Source organism: Caretta caretta, chromosome 4, assembly GCF_965140235.1.
Source record: "Caretta caretta isolate rCarCar2 chromosome 4, rCarCar1.hap1, whole genome shotgun sequence".
Lineage (NCBI taxonomy): Eukaryota > Metazoa > Chordata > Testudines > Cheloniidae > Caretta > Caretta caretta.
Window position 1 is genome coordinate 149,167,775 of NC_134209.1, and position 16,316 is coordinate 149,184,090.

The 16,316-nt window shown below is 41.4% G+C and overlaps 1 protein-coding gene across 6 annotated transcripts in view; it reads left to right on the forward strand.

Annotated features, from left to right (window-relative positions):
- The window catches only part of SFXN5 (sideroflexin 5), a 175,960-nt gene that overhangs the window by 22,650 nt on the left and 136,994 nt on the right, over window positions 1–16,316 (forward strand). For 4 of the 6 annotated variants that reach the window (XR_012668249.1, XR_007356156.2, XM_048846425.2 and 1 more), the window contains exon 3: window positions 11,838–11,915. Coding sequence is in view for 2 of the 6 variants with exons in the window: in XM_048846425.2 (XP_048702382.1) it covers window positions 11,838–11,915 (78 nt within the window). In the remaining 4 variants the exon portion in view is untranslated. Of the gene's footprint in view, window positions 1–9,093; window positions 9,219–11,837; window positions 11,916–16,316 lie in introns of those variants that run through there. The other 2 variants (XR_012668250.1, XR_007356158.2) reach the window with 1 other exon arrangement.

A 16,316-nucleotide genomic window follows, 5' to 3' on the forward strand; every position in this document is an offset into this window, starting at 1 on the left:
ATTTTTCGGGCCTGGAGTTCTTCTCATGGAACACAAGGATTGTTGTTTGTCTTGGAGGAGCCCAGTATCAGAGGGAAGAAATGGACAAATGAGCTTTCTAATGAGAACTGCGAAGATTATTATTAATTCCACAGCGATTTCAGATGGATATTTTCCATTTCCTTTTCTAAACTGTTTTGTATTGCTAGGCAGTTGCAGCATTCAATCCCAGAGGTGGCTGTATTTTGATGTTCAGCCAAGTGATTCCTCTGCATGGGAAAGCCAAATGGAATTGTGTCATGGATGAGCTTGACCCATAGTTTTGTATCGTCCATTGGTAAAGTTTATGAAGAGTTTGGGGCTTTGTTAGAATGAAAGGTGCTATGAAGATGATGATTATTGCAGCTTTGACATTTATGCATTACAAAATTATGAGATTAAATCTGACTCTGATGTAGATTCTTAATATTTATTGAGTGCCTTGCATTTTTGAGGGCGTCAGATATTAACTCATCCGCACCATGAGGTAGGTAATTGGTATTACATTATGATATAATTACATTTCAAATGAGTAAACTCTGATGTTAAGCAAGTGGCAGAGCTGGGATTAGAATTGAGGATTTCCACGCTCTGCATGTATCTGTTCAAATTCACTAGGCCATGCTGCCCTGTGGTGATCTATCCAAAATCTACTAATTTTACATACTTTTAGTGCATCTGTCACACAGAAATCTAGGCTTCAACCCTTAGTTAACATTGCACATAAGCCTTAAAGACAAGGGAATTCTTATGACAAAATAATTTTCCCAGCAACAAATTTCAAACTTTCCTAATAAGCAGAAAACATTGCACTGCTGAGGTCAGGCCCAGCTATTCTTGCAGTTGAGACTATGTGAAACCTCTTGGTGGGCGACATGCCTATTTTCTGAAAAGTGTGAGATTAAAATGATTGGAATAATACTTTAAATTGCTATGTAATTAAGCCCCATCAGAGAAAGCAATAGGGATCGGCAGATATTTTTATAAGCCTAATTTATTCCATGTGACATTAACGTAGACAGACTGTTAACACACTGCAGGAGAGGCCCTTCATTTAAGAAAGCTTATAATAAAGCAAAAGTTAAATAAGAATTAAGAGTCAAGTTGCATTCAGAAAGGCTGTGTTTTATCTCTTCCCTTATGCTCTGTCTGAACAAAGAAGCTCTGTCTCTCCCTACATCAGTATTAAGGGCTCAACTCTGCATGATTCTGAGCATCCTCAGCCCCCATACTTAGGTCCAAAGTGGGATCATGCTCGCATATCTGAAAGATACCTTCTTACTCAGCAGATCTGCTGTCTGTGTTTATTCACTGTCCTGTCTGCGGGTTTTACACTGACAAAAAGTTTCTTGTTCCCGTTATCTCTCACTGGAGATTGAATACGGTAGAGTCAGCTGGATTCTAGTCTGCCTTGTGTATCATCAGTAGAATCGTCAGCTATAATAATTTACCAGTGATTGCATAAGTGGCAGAAAGAGGATCTGGAAATCCAGCTCTGCTGGGTTGAGTTTGTGGTGCTGTCCGCTAGAAGAACCACCTTTTTGTACTCAGCAGATCAGATCTGAACCTTGCTTAGGTTAAATCCACTGCTGTGCAGTGTGTCAGCACAGGACACGTGCTCCACTTCAGATCAGGGATTGTGATGTCGAAGAGGGATGTAAGTGGTGCATGCTGCTTGTGCTGGTTCTCTGCACAGAGGTGAAATTCACTGACTCTTCATTAGAAACGCTCCAGAGGCACAGTCGCAGTTGCACCACCTAGCGCTTCAGTGTAGACGCTCACGACAGCGATGGGAGGGGTTCTCCTGTTGCTGTAGTTAGGACTTGCCTTTCTGAGAGGCGGTAGCTAGGTCAACGGAGGAATTCTTCAGTCAACCTAACGCTGGCTACAATGATTGGCTTAACCACGTCACTCAGAGCTGTAGTTTGCCCACCCTGTGGCCTGTAGTTTGCCCACCCCTGATTTATATATTGACTGTAGTTGCAATTTAAATATGCCTGCATGGTTTTCTGGAGGAGAACGCATGCTGAGCATGATGCTGGGCAGCACCTTCCTACAGTTCCTCTTTCTATATCCTTGGATGCATAAATAAGGGAATCTTGAGTAGGAGAGGTTGTTTTACCTCTGTACCTGGAACACTGTTTCCAGTTCTGGTGCCCACAGTTTAAGAAGAATGTTGATAAATTGGAGAGGGTTCAGAGAAGAGTCATGAGTATGATTAAAGGTTTAGAAACATGCCTGATAGTGATGGAGTCAAAGAGCTCAATTGATTTAGCTTAACAAAGAGAAGGTTAAGGAACGACTTGATCACAGTCTCTGAGTACCTACATAGGGAACAAATATTTAATAATAGGCTTTTCAGTCTAGCAGAGAAAGATAAAACATGCTCCAATAGCTGGAAGTTGAAGCTCAAAGAATTTGTACTGGAAATAAAGCGTGCGTTTTTAACAGGGAGGGTAATTAACCATTGGAACAATTTACCAGGGAGTGTGGTGGATTCTCCATCACTGACCATTTTTAAATCATTTTAAATTGGGTAAAAAGAAAAGGAGTATTTGTGGCACCTTAGAGACTAACTAATTTATTTGCTCAAATAAATTGGTTAGTCTCTAAGGTGCCACAAGTCCTCCTTTTCTTTTTGCGAATACAGACTAACATGGCTGCGATTCTGAAACCTTTAAATTGGATGTTTCTCAGTCTAAAAGATCTGCTCTAGGAATTATTTTGGGGAAGTTCTATGGCTTGTGTTATACAGGAGGTCAGACTAGATGATCAGAATGGTCCTTTCTGTCCTTGGAATCTATGACCCATAAAACTGGGCCCCTGACCACCTTCAAAAATCCCCTGATAAATTCTGCTGTCAGTTACACCAGCGTAAATCTGGAGTTGCTCCACTGACCTATAAGTGCCTTCCAAAGGCATTTTTAAAAGAGCAACTTCAAAAGAAGACATTCTTAGTCATGATCCATCGCTCTTCACTAGGGCAGGAGAACCCTCTACATCCTGGAGGGCCAAATCCTATTGCAAAACCACGATGGGCTTCAGTGGATCAGGAGGTGGCCCACAAGTGTCTTTATATAATAATATTCAGCATGATGCAAAAACCAAGCAGCTGTTCAAAGGTGTTTGCCTCATAAAAAGCTAAGAAAAAGGCTTGTGTGCCTCTGACGAATGAAATCGCTGTGATGTTTTTTCAGGATTTTAATCCTTTGCTGGCCCATTGACTTGCCACTAAGGAAACATCAGCTAATGATTCATGAGCATGCTTTCTATAAAGTCAGCATGAAGTTCAGTGAAGCAAACTTCTTTTTGTGAGGTCAAAACCATTGCTTGCTCAGGAGGAACATGACCTATGAGGGAAGATTGAAAAAATTGGGTTTGTTTCTCTCTGGAAAGAGAGAACTGAGAGGGGACACAACAGTTTTCAAGAACATAAAAAGTTGTTACAAGAAGGAGTGAGAAAAATTATTCTCCTTAACCTTTGAGGATAGGACAAGAAGTAATGGGCTTAGAGTGCAACAAGGGCGGTTTAGGTTGGACATTAGGAAAAACTTAAGCACTGAAATAAATTGCTCAGGGATGTTGTGGAATCTCCATCATTGGAAATTTTTAAGAGCAGGTTAGACAAACACCTGTCTGGTCTAGATAATCCTTAGTCCTGCCATGAGTGCAGGGGAGTGGACTAGCTGATGTCTCAAGGTCCCTTCCAGTCCTATGATTCTATGACTCTTGAGTCTAATCAGCTCTGTCATTAAATGCTGAAAAGACACAGGTCAAAGAGCATTTACACCCTTATAGACGGAGTCCACACCTTTCCACTCTTATGATTCTATGAAAAGGTACCAGTCTAATAATCCTGCAGTCTTCTGAGTATCCTCAGAATAGTTATCTCACAGACCGTGCCAATGCACTTGGTCCTTGGCATATCCCATTGCCACTGTTTCTCAGCCTGGATCTGGTGGTACCACCTCTAGTTCAGATTCCATGAACCGTTGAGCCCTCAACCTTTCTGCTGAGACAGACATCAAGAAAGTCCATTTGTAAGGTGGAGATTTGCCAGCTAGGAATTGGGTTAAGACTGCCAAACAGCCTTCAGTCACTATTGGACTGTAGTGAACCTGAACCAAGCACCTGAAGGCTCCATATCCCATTACCAATCCCCTGAGCTGTTCAGTCCCCAGTGAATCATTCTGGTGGAGCTAGCCCCACTATCGTTAAGGATGAGACTAGCTTAATGTTTAATACCTGATTTTTCTAAGTTATGTAAAATCCATGTTTGATTGGATTGTCATGAAAATTGCAGTGCCTTCTGGACGTCTATGGTAGACTTACTGGTCCACATTTGAGGTCACTTGAACAAGGAGCTCTCTAGATATGTCCTCTTCCCCTCCAAATAAATATAAGAACCCTATCATTTTGATATTACAACTTTTTCTTTTTTTTTTTTTTCTTCACACAACTGCGGATCAGTTTAGGGACTGATCCTCCCCAAACTGATATAACCTACTCAAGATTGATCTCAGCACCTACTGCCCCTCTGAGGAAGCAATATTTTAAAAAAAGAAAAGGAGTACTTGTGGCACCTTAGAGACTAACCAATTTATTTGAGCATGAGCTTTCGTGAGCTACAGCTCACTTCATTGGATGCATACCGTGGAAACTGCAGCAGACTTTATATACACACAGAGAATATGAAACAATACCTCCTCCCACCCCACTGTCCTGCTGGTAATAGCTTATCTAAAGTGATCATCAGGTTGGGCCATTTCCAGCACAAATCCAGGTTTTCTCACCCTCCACCCCCCACACACAAATTCACTCTCCTGCTGGTGATAGCCCATCTAAAGTGACAACTCTTTACACAATGTGCATGATAATCAAGGTGGGCCATTTCCTGCACAAATCCAGGTTCTCTCACCCCCTCACCCCCCTCCCAAAAACCACACACACAAACTCACTATCCTGCTGGTAATAGCTCATCCAAAGTGACCACTCTCCCTACAATGTGCATGATAATCAAGGTGGGCCATTTCCAGCACAAATCCAGGTTTTCTCACACCCCCCCCACCCCCATACACACACAAACTCACTCTCCTGCTGGTAATAGCTCATCCAAACTGACCACTCTCCAAGTTTAAATCCAAGTTAAACCAGAACATCTGGGGGGGGGGGGGTAGGAACATCTGGGGGGGGGAAATAGGCTACCTTGCATAATGACTTAGCCACTCCCAGTCTCTATTTAAGCCTAAATTAATAGTATCCAATTTGCAAATGAATTCCAATTCAGCAGTTTCTCGCTGGAGTCTGGATTTGAAGTTTTTTTCAAATCCAGACTCCAGCGAGAAACTGCTGAATTGGAATTCATTTGCAAATTGGATACTATTAATTTAGGCTTAAATAGAGACTGGGAGTGGCTAAGTCATTATGCAAGGTAGCTTGTTTTTTCCTACCCCGCCCCCCGCCCCCCCCGATGTTCTGGTTTAACTTGGATTTAAACTTGGAGAGTGGTCAGTTTGGATGAGCTATTACCAGCAGGAGAGTGAGTTTGTGTGTGTATGGGGGTGGGGGGGTGTGTGTGAGAAAACCTGGATTTGTGCTGGAAATGGCCCACCTTGATTATCATGCACATTGTAGGGAGAGTGGTCACTTTGGATGAGCTATTACCAGCAGGATAGTGAGTTTGTGTGTGTGGTTTTTGGGAGGGGGGTGAGGGGGTGAGAGAACCTGGATTTGTGCAGGAAATGGCCCAACTTGATTATCATGCACATTGTGTAAAGAGTTGTCACTTTGGATGGGCTATCACCAGCAGGAGAGTGAATTTGTGTGTGGGGGGGTGGAGGGTGAGAAAACCTGGATTTGTGCTGGAAATGGCCCAACCTGATGATCACTTTAGATAAGCTATTACCAGCAGGACAGTGGGGTGGGAGGAGGTATTGTTTCATATTCTCTGTGTGTATATAAAGTCTGCTGCAGTTTCCACGGTATGCATCCGATGAAGTGAGCTGTAGCTCACGAAAGCTCATGCTCAAATAAATTGGTTAGTCTCTAAGGTGCCACAAGTACTCCTTTTCTTTTTGCGAATACAGACTAACACGGCTGTTACTCTGAAACCTGTCAATATTTTAAAAGTTATTCAGGTTAAAAGTTGTCCTTACAACATGGCTCAATCCAAGTAGACGAGCCAGAGAAAGTAAATTTTGCGTATTTGCAGCAGGCTGGGGCTCTGTTACAAGCCAGTGTTTTCAGGCAGACAGATAATTGGATAGCTCAAGGTGCTACCCTGTGGCTATTGAACCTGAGCAGCAGCCATATGCTGTGAGTTGAGTCCTGCTTTCCACAGCTTTCTGAGAATTTGTGTTGTGCAAATTGGTTGCTCTCTGCCTCCATTCGGTGGGGGCTTCTTCTGGAAGTTTTGCTGTGAGAGCACAGGTTCTGAGTTTAAAGCTGATATTTCAAAGTTACCTAAAATCCACATGGATATTCACATTCCACTTTACAGATTTAGAAGTACTGTCAAGGAAAATAGCTTAAATTAAACAGAAGGAAAATGAAAGACGCCAGTAAGCAGCAGCAGTCATAGCAAACTTCAAATGATATTTCTTCCCACAAACTGCTATAGAAAAATAAAGCAGTACACAATAAACGTTCAAACCAACAGATAGAATTTTTGCAGGCCTTTTTTACCCTTCGTAAAATGGAAATCCTGGTGCAACCTTAACTGTGCTGGCATCACCCCACCATAATAATGCTGCGCCACTGTAGGGTCAGAGGAACTATTCATGGTGCAAGTTGCGTCGTTGGACTGATGTGGACCGCAACTCTGTATTTCCTGGGTTTTGGAGGTTTTAAAGAACAGGTGCACTCAGCATTTTGGAATTACATGAGGCACTGCTGGTTAATATTAACTCTGTGTTAGCAAAGTTTTGGGGCAGTTAATATTTTATTAAAACAATCTGAACCGTTCTAAATCAAGTGCTTTCATATTCTTAGTATGATCATTATGTTTTACATTTTTGTTTGTTGTAGGACACTCATAAGTTGTTTTTAAGCCTTTTGTAATCTTTCACAACCCTCAGCTAGTTTGTTTGGAGGCTCATTCCTTTCATAAAGCGTTATTTATTTTTTTGCCTGCTGAGCCAAAAGGAGACATTTAAGGAGACTGCAAGTTTAAAAGCAAAAATTGGGTTTTTTTTTTCTGTTTGTTGCTGTACTAAACAAGATGAGATCCAGCCAGGGTTGTTATAGTAACTACTAACATTTCCTCAAGAGAAGAGGAAAAAAATAGAACACAGATCCATTCATTTATTTACTTTAGACTTTCATTCAAAGTTACATGCTGTTCTGTGTAGATGATTTGCAAGGCACACAGTGTAGGTAATTTCAGTGGAAAACCCTGCCCCCAAATCTCCATACTAATAATGAGCATGAATGGTTCTCCAGTATATTGAGCTGGCAATACTGGTTTATTGTGGAGCTTTGTAGGGAAAATTGGTTATTTTCTCTGGATCCTTTACTTATTATTCATTCTGTAGTCTTTGACTTTTCACCTCTGGATCCTGCACTGCCATCTCGGATTCTCCTGTTCTTTAGTTCTATTTTAATATTCCCTTCCTTTATGAGTATCAGAATTGTGTTGTCTGGGATGGGGGTGAATTGGAAAAAAATCAATTTTTGTCATAGCAAAAAAATGCAAAGGTCATAATTTTTTCTCAGTTGCTCTCTTCCCCCTTCATTCCCGAAAGTGGCTGCCTATGTTTTCATATACATGAGGTACCTTTTTATCTTTTAAAATAAAAATAAAAATAAAACTTATTCAGGTAGAATAAACCCTTACTACGCACAGGATATCGATAACATTCTTATACTTGGTGGTGTTTTGATAGAGCTTGTTATAATTCCTAAATTATATGGTTTTACAATTTTCCTGTCATTTCTAACCCCTTTATATGAAAGAAGGAATGCTCCACAGAAGCTCTATCTACTGGAAGGATTAGGAAGATGGCGCTGCCTCATTTTTTCCCATTAGATCATTCTGAGAACCATCAGGGTTAAAAAGCGAACTTTTCTTGTTTGTTTATTTGAACAAAAGTACAGATAATTCCACACAGTCCTTTTTTTATTTGTAAAAATTGTGGGATCTGTGACCGGCATTGACCACAGGACATATGACTAGCCTTACTCGTAGGTACCCATCGTTGTCATACCTAGACACTATTGTGTATATTTTTTTAAGTAAATCAGGTCCTGCTAAGAAAAGACCCAAACTCTCCTCCCCTCGCTCACACATTAAAGCTGCTTGACTGTGAGAAGTTAAAGCTCTGGATGATTAATTCCAGGAGGATCATTTCATTATTTTTTAAAATACTGTGTGTGTGTTCCAGTTGTGTGTCTGCAGTTTTCCGGAGCCTGGATACTGACGTAATCCCTAGTCTTTGGAGCAGGGTGTGGTGTTTCTCTCCAGTACTTGTGCCTGTACCCCGGATGTCCCCAACACATCCCAGTCCCACCCAATGAACGGAGTGAACACACTGCTAGTTTAGGATGACTTCACATTGCTGGAGTGTATCTTCGTTAAGTCAGCAAACCAAACCAAGATCAAATATAAGCCCAGAGTGATTCTGGAACCTCCCAGAGAAAGTGGGTGGGGTGCAGGGAGGTTTCAGATGAGGCTAGTGCTTTCTGAAAAGAGACTTGAGTTTACCAGGTAATGTGTCTGATAAAACTTGCTTTAAATGAATATATATGGATGACAAAACATTTGAATGACAGTGGAAGACATGAAGGCTGCTCTGTATTAACATACAAATGCTCTATGATTGTCCGACTGCTGTAAGGGCTGTGATCTGACTCCTGAAGCTGAGTCAAAAGGGGCTGTTCTGTAAAACAAAGACTAGAAATAAAATATCTCTGGGGCAAATGCTTCAAGGGCCATTGCAAGAACAATGGCTGGGCTAATAATTAGGAAGGGACTTCCTGCTGTGGCTCCAGCAAATTTAAAAGGCTTACTTTGCCAGGGCTGGGGGCTTAAGATCAAAAGGATACTAACTAGAGTCCCTCTCTTGAGAGAAAGCAGGGTCAGTTGTTGGGGGCTATTCAGGGAACAGGCTGAGACTGAGAGAGTCTGTGTGGCAGGAGTCTGAAGAGGTTGAGGTACCTGGCTAACACTGTGTGGGGAAGGAGAGAGGAACAGTAAGTGCTATGTAAGTATGTCTGTATTTAGGCTATTTTATTGTTTTCAAATCCTTGCTGTCTTGTGCTGTTTGGCGTTCCGACTGTTAAGAATAAACAATACTTTGTTTTGACAAGGCTGTGTAGTTACTGTGGATATACCACTGTCACGATTCCCGAGGGGCAAAACTGCAGGTACCTAACTGAAGTCAGACCTGCTGAGGTAATCCTGGTGAGCACAAGCATCTGCAACCCAGGCTCTAGTCTAAGAGTGGGAGAAAAGGGTGATTCCACCCCACAAAAAGCAGCTTGTCACCTGTTCAGATGCTCTCAGGCAAATGCAGAGAGGCGACAGCAGTGCAGCTAGCCCGATAACCATGACTGACCTCCATTGCAGAGCCTGAAGAGAAGAAGCTTGCTCTAGTGTTCACGTTTAGTTCAGGCTGTTTGAATGTTTCCTGAATTCTTCCTTTCTTCATGTCTCCTGAAATTAAACCTCATTAGGTGTCTTTGCAAAGACTACTCACTTTTACACGTGTGTTGAGTCACTGCTAATAAATGTAATACCAAGGCCAAAAATATGTGAATATATATGGAATTAGGTTAGTGTATGCAAAAATGGGCATTGATCCGTCCACAACACATTTGCTCTGTAGAAACCTGGGATTGCCACTTTTTCATTAATGCATTTATGTACTGAATACTTGAAAGGCACTAGTCATTCATTTATTGCCAATTTCGGGTTGGCCTAACTGCTGGTATTTCCAAGAAAACAACAAAGTATTCTTTGATGTTTGCAACAAAAAGGGACTAATAATCTGCCAGCAATTAGCCCAGCCTATAGAAGAACAAGTTTTGCTCTAATGATACTTGCCTAATTTTTGGAAGGACAAGCTTATTGATGTTTGTGAGGATCTATGATACAATGCTAAGGGCCATAAATACCTAGGTAGATTATAATCAGATATCATCGTGTTAAAAAAAATCTTTATAAAGCATCCCTATCTAGAAATAATAGTTGTAACAGCTAGGGCAGGAATGTTCAACTAAACAAGCCTGACAGTAACATTTAAAAACATTAAGGTTCCTGCAGGGAATCCATCATCCAGGTAAATAACCTGAATTGTCTTTGTTTTTAAATAAATGAGAAATCTTTCCCTATTCCGTTGACATTTTCTGCAGCCTTACTGCAGGTTTGGCAGGGCACTGGAAAAGCAGTGGCCTTCACTGAAGCCAGCCTTTATAGCCTGACTTGATGTTCTGCATTTTGGATTAATTGAATGGAGATTACTTTCCCCTTTTTATTACCAAACATCAAAAGAATTGGCCTACGAGTCTCAGTCCAGTGCTTAATTGCAAGATCATCCTTCCCCTTGAAATATGGGTATATATTCTGGAAACAAATGGGACTTTTTGATTCAGCAATACATGAATATCAATACTTGCGATAATTTGAATGCATGAGATATTTAAAAACTGCCTTTTAGTGCAACATGAGGAAGTTGCTTATTTCTATATGTGTTTGTGTGTGTATAATGGATGGGATTTTAAAATGGCCTCGGCTCTTGCCTAATTCTGATCTCATTAACTTCAGCAATCAAACTCCCATTAACTTCAGTGGGAGCAGAATGATGCCAACACTGATTCTGAAAATCTGGCCCAAATATATAGACAATATAGTGGTTATCATTAAAATACCAACATTTGCCAACAGCTGCCACATGTTGGTACCCGAGATAGCACAGTTAAATCATTTCTGAAATATATGAAAATATTATTGTATCTCAGATATATGGGGCCTGATTCTGATCTCCTTTATGTTGGTGTCAAGCAGGATAACTGCATTGATTTCAGTGAAAGTACACCCATTTGAGAGCAGAAACTGCATTGACTTCAGTGGAATTATCCTGCTCGACTCTGATGTAGCTGAGATCAGAATCAAACATGCTGTTTAATAATTGTTGGTAGATGTTGAAGTTTTGAGGGTGGCCACTCTGTGTGTGTGTGTTTTCTTTTAATAATACAGATTAATTATATGGGCTAGTGCCTCTTACTGCAGTTCTTGAGGTCTTGAATTTACTTTACCATATTTTTCAGTCCTGTAGTCCTTATGTAGGCAAAACTCCTTTTGACTTCAGTGGGTGTTTTGATGGTTTCTGGAGTTTGGTGAAAGGTATGAATTGATTCCCCATAAGTGCACTGTCCATTGCACCTGTGTAGGTCATTTTGTCCTCAAAAAAGTATTTCCCTAGCTGCATTATGAATCCAGCCTCCTTCTTGAGATAGTAAATCAGATTTATCATGCTAATTAAGAAGACTTCAGCTGAACAGACTTTCTGATACCATTTGTGCCAGCATTCCTTGTTCTTTTGTGTATCCCACATAATTATTATGTATTATTAGATACTTGTACAAACAGAGAGGAAGCTGCAGTCCCTCTCTCAAGAAGCTGATAATATAAATCAAACACAGAAACATGTACTAAATGTGTATGTATATATAAAAAATACACCTATCCCGAGGCTTGCATAAAGAAGTGTGTTTTAAGACTTGCACGTGGCCCTGTAACCTAGATTCACAGCCTTAGGTCTAACGTGGTCAGTGCAGAACAAATGTTGCTGATCATGCTTTATTGTTTTATGTATTTGCAGAGTCGTCTGAAAGAAGCTGTGCAATTGCTGGAGGATTATAAACATGGGACTTTACCCCCTGGAGTCACCAACAAAGAGGTAATACATACGAGCAGTTGTTTACTGGGTTCCTACTTGTGCATGGACAACTACTTTACTGAAGAAAAACAAATTTCATGTATGGTTTCAGAGTTGCAGCCGTGTTAGTCTGTATTCGCAAAAAGAAAAGGAGGACTTGTGGCCCCTTAGAGACTAACCAATTTATTTGAGCATAAGCTTTCGTGAGCTACAGCTCACTTCATCGGATGCATTCAGTGGAAAATTTCATGTATGTCTTTGTAGCCAGTCACCAGTTTGGTACTTTCCTGGGTTTGTACTGTCATGATTACCACAAGTTATCATCTGTTACTGATCTGTTTTTAGAAAGTGTTACTTTTTTTAAAATAAATCCTTAATGATGGTACAGCTGATGACTGTCCCAGTGCTGGGATCTCATCTGGCATTAGTTATAATGCCAGTATATGCTGCTTCTGGAAGGAACTGGATGTCTTACACTGGCTATTCCATCTTCTTTTTGGCACTGGGCATAGTAACTCGGTGTGTGTCACGTTAATACTAATAATTTCATAGAAATCGTAGAAATGAATGGCTAGAAGGGACCTTGAGAGGTCATCTGGGCCTTCTCCCCACACTGAGGCAGGACCAAGAATACCTAGGCCATACCTGACAGGTGTTTTGTTTTTGTTTTTTTGTGGGGGCTTTTGTTAGGCATTTTAAAAAGTTTTGCTGAGCAAAAGTCCACAAGAGGTGGTTTAACCTGTAAACATGTTAAATAAAAATTGTTATTAAACGTAAGCATAACATTTGAGTTTAAAGAATTGTGTCAATTAAGAATAACATTCATCACCAGCACCATCACTACCCTCCAGTTCTCACAAAATGTGTATTTTGCCAGTTCTAGATCCTAAAAAATATGTTGCTTTCTTCACTAAGCTGAAGTCTCTCACCAGGCATGTCACTGTGTCCATGTATTGGCAGCCAGAGTTGTCTATAAACCCTCCTTCTCTGAGGGGGTCACGTTAATTGCTGATACAGCCTCACTGAAATAAATGCACTTACATTGTATGGCTCCTCCACCTATCTTGTCCTGGTTTATGATCTCACTGGGGCTCAGGTATGAGACAGGTGTCTGGACACCTCGGTGAGGCTGCAGTGTGTGTGGTTTTCTTCTTTGACATGGTTACTGGCCTAGTGGAAGGAGGAAGCACCTTTGGCCTTTTGAGACAGTCCAACACGACATTCTCATAAGTAAACTAGGGGTGTGTGGTCTAGATGAAATTCTAGACGGTGGGTGCAAAACTGGTTGAAAGAGTAGATCTCTCTAGCTTGCTGAAGTCCTACAAGATAAACTCATACTTCTGTGAAACCCTTATCAGCTCTTCGAACAGCCCAGGCACAACCTACTATCAGGCCTTAGTCCAGTGAACATCTTGTTTTGAAGGAGCCATTAAATTAATGTGCCACCTGACGTTTTCTAGCGAGTGTTCAGTTTTGTGTTACGCTAACCCTGCCAGTATCCAAAACTGCCTTCTTTCCATTCAGTGCATGTTGCCAAGGGTTCCCCGGCAGCAGCCAAAGGCGTAATAACGATGCTTAGTTTGTTTTCATTGCTTGGTGAAACAATTCCAGTACTTGAAAAATGAAAGTGTAAAAGACCATCAGAAAGTCTGTAACATCAAATATTTTCTCAATACATTTATCATCTCCTTGGAAGGGCTTTTAAAGAGAAATTTCGCCTTCTATATAGATTCAACCTTCTGAAATGGAACAGTCGTGGACAGTTCCTTCCAGAACTGGCTTTCCTTAGCCCCCTTACCTGCACTCTGCTCCTGCTTGCCATGACCCTCCTTACAAGGCAGATGCTGGAGTAAACACTCTTCATCCCCAGTTATCCTCTGGGGAAAGGTTCACAGCCTTGCAGCTACTTCCCGGATCCCAATAGGAGCACAGCCTTTGTTGGATTCAGAAGAAATTATTTTAGAAAGCTCAGCTGTTGCTCAATAGCATGAAACAGGGTAATCTTAATCTAAAAATCCTCTAGAAAATGCAAGGAAACCCGCCAGAATTTTGCACAAAATCAGGCCTCTTCCAGACAGAGCAAATAGCTGGAGCTGATCCAGGCACAAAATAAGAAATATTCAGTTGTTGTTTTTTTTAAAGTAGAAGTATCTATGTAAAAAACATTACAGCTGCAAAGTGAAGTGCTCAAAAGCTGGGGAAATGCCACAGTTCCAGTCCATGACCAGCCTTAACTCTGCCTCTGGCATATACATTGTAATACAGTCTTTGGTTCGATTATTTGTTCTGTTGCTCTTGTCTGCATTAGCTGAGCGTATGCTCCTATCAACCCCATAGGCTGCTCTTTCCTAACCACGTTCTGCCACTACTCCCTGTTCACTCTCTTGACACCTCTCTTTTGTGTTGTCATCCCTTCCTCCACTGGTTCCCTTCCCCACTCCTCACTTGCATCCACCATCTCCACCTTACCCTTGCTTCTCCCTTTTTGTTCTCCCCTTTGCCCATTCCTCACCCCCTCTCACCTCCACAAATCCAAATTCCACCTCCACTTCCTCTTCTGTGCGATATTTGACCCAGCCTCCATCCCCACCAGTCCCATTTCCTGCACCCTGTCCCATCACCACCTCTAGCCCTTCCTTTTCAAGCCGTCTCCCTGTCATCTTCTCTTGCTCCCTCTAGAATACCCAGTGGTTGCACACACTGCATCTCAAAGATCACCATTATCCATGTTTTTTTTGTCTCCTTCTCCCTCTATCTCCTGGCACTTACAGGAACTTTGGATCCCCTCTCCTGACACTGCCGCTGCAGCCACACACTCTCAGTGACCTCTTTTCTCACATGCTCCACCTCAAGTAGTCCGCAAAGGAGTGAGGTGAGGTGTAGAGCTTCTCTTCTGCTGTTTCCAACCCTACCACTCTTTCTTCCTCTTCAAACACTCCTCCTGCCTCTTATCTCCACTCCTCCTCCATGTAGTCACCATCTACTGCCCCCAACTCCTCCCCATCCACCTTCCTCTCTGGCTCCTTTGCTCTCCCTTTTTCCTCACAGCACAACTTCATCCTCCTTGTCTTCAACTTCATGTTGACATGTTAGCTGCCCACTTACTCCTCCTACCCTCTTTGTTTGATCCGGAACGATAGATCTGCTCTCCTGCTCACCAAAATGGCCACTAATTTAAGACTGTAACCTGTTCCCAGGGGCTTCCTAGGGAAAAGGGACACACTCAAACAGGTGAAAAATTCATCTAATCTGCTAGTAGCTGCTAGACTACTGATAACCTCTCATTGGGAAAAGAAAAATAGCTAAAAGTTAGAGGAGTGGTTCCAGAACATATGGGAGATTGTTATGGAAAAACTCAATGCATCAATTAGGTACCCTGCAAAATTGTCAGAGGACAGATAGATATTTAGTTACTGTTTATTCAATACTAAAAGTACTGCCAAACCCCTCCCTGCAGCACGCCTGTCCAGTTATTTTGAATGTTAACATTTGACAGGCATGCATGGTTTGGTAAATATGAGTAGAGTCAGTAGTTTCACTCAGTTTAATAAAATCCCCAGAAATAACACAGCCTGGGTGGCAGAAAGAGGCTCACTCTGTAATATGATAATACTCTGTTAAACAAAGAGATTTGATGATTCTGTTACTACATAATGTTTCTCTAAACAAAAAGATCACCTCAGTGTTGTAATGATTAATACTTTAGATATTTACATGGCAATGATTTGTAAACCTGTTAAAACTTCCTAAATAATTACATTACAAAAATTTATCTTTTTCTTCTGGGGGAAAAAAATCTAGTGGTGGCTTGGGGTTCGCCTGGTTTGTTGTTGTTGGGGTTTGTTTGTTTTTTTGAACTCTGCTATGAAGGAGATACATGAACACAACATATCTGAAAATGTTTTGACAAAAGGGGCATCAGTATCTAATTTCAGTTTGGGAATGAAAACTGTATTCTGAAAAGTTAAAAGGGAAGCAATGAGAGAATCAGGCTTTCTGACATGTCTCTTAGGCCTGTTAGGAGCTAACAGTAGAGAGTTGTAGACCTGTCTAATAGCTTAGAGTGGCAGTGGTGTGATCCTTGCTGAAGGGAGAGAGAGTGTATCATCTGTCCCACCTTTCTCTGTGTACAGAGATACCTTTGTGTCACTGAGAGCCCTACCAGATTTTTGTCCCACCTGAGTGTTCCTTGGCACCTGTCAGCTTTCCCCCAGCTCCTAGTTTAAACAGTTCCATTACTGAGTTTGCAAAATCTTTTTCATTTGCATTCATTACAAGCTTCTATGCAGTGAGAGAGAAGCAACATGTTACATGTAAAGTGCCCAATCCTGCAAGCTCTTTGTTTGCAGATTTTCCCCCGGGTTCTTGAAGGGCTGCTGGTGGGATCAGGCTTTTAGCATGAAACTCTGGTGGCTAGTGATA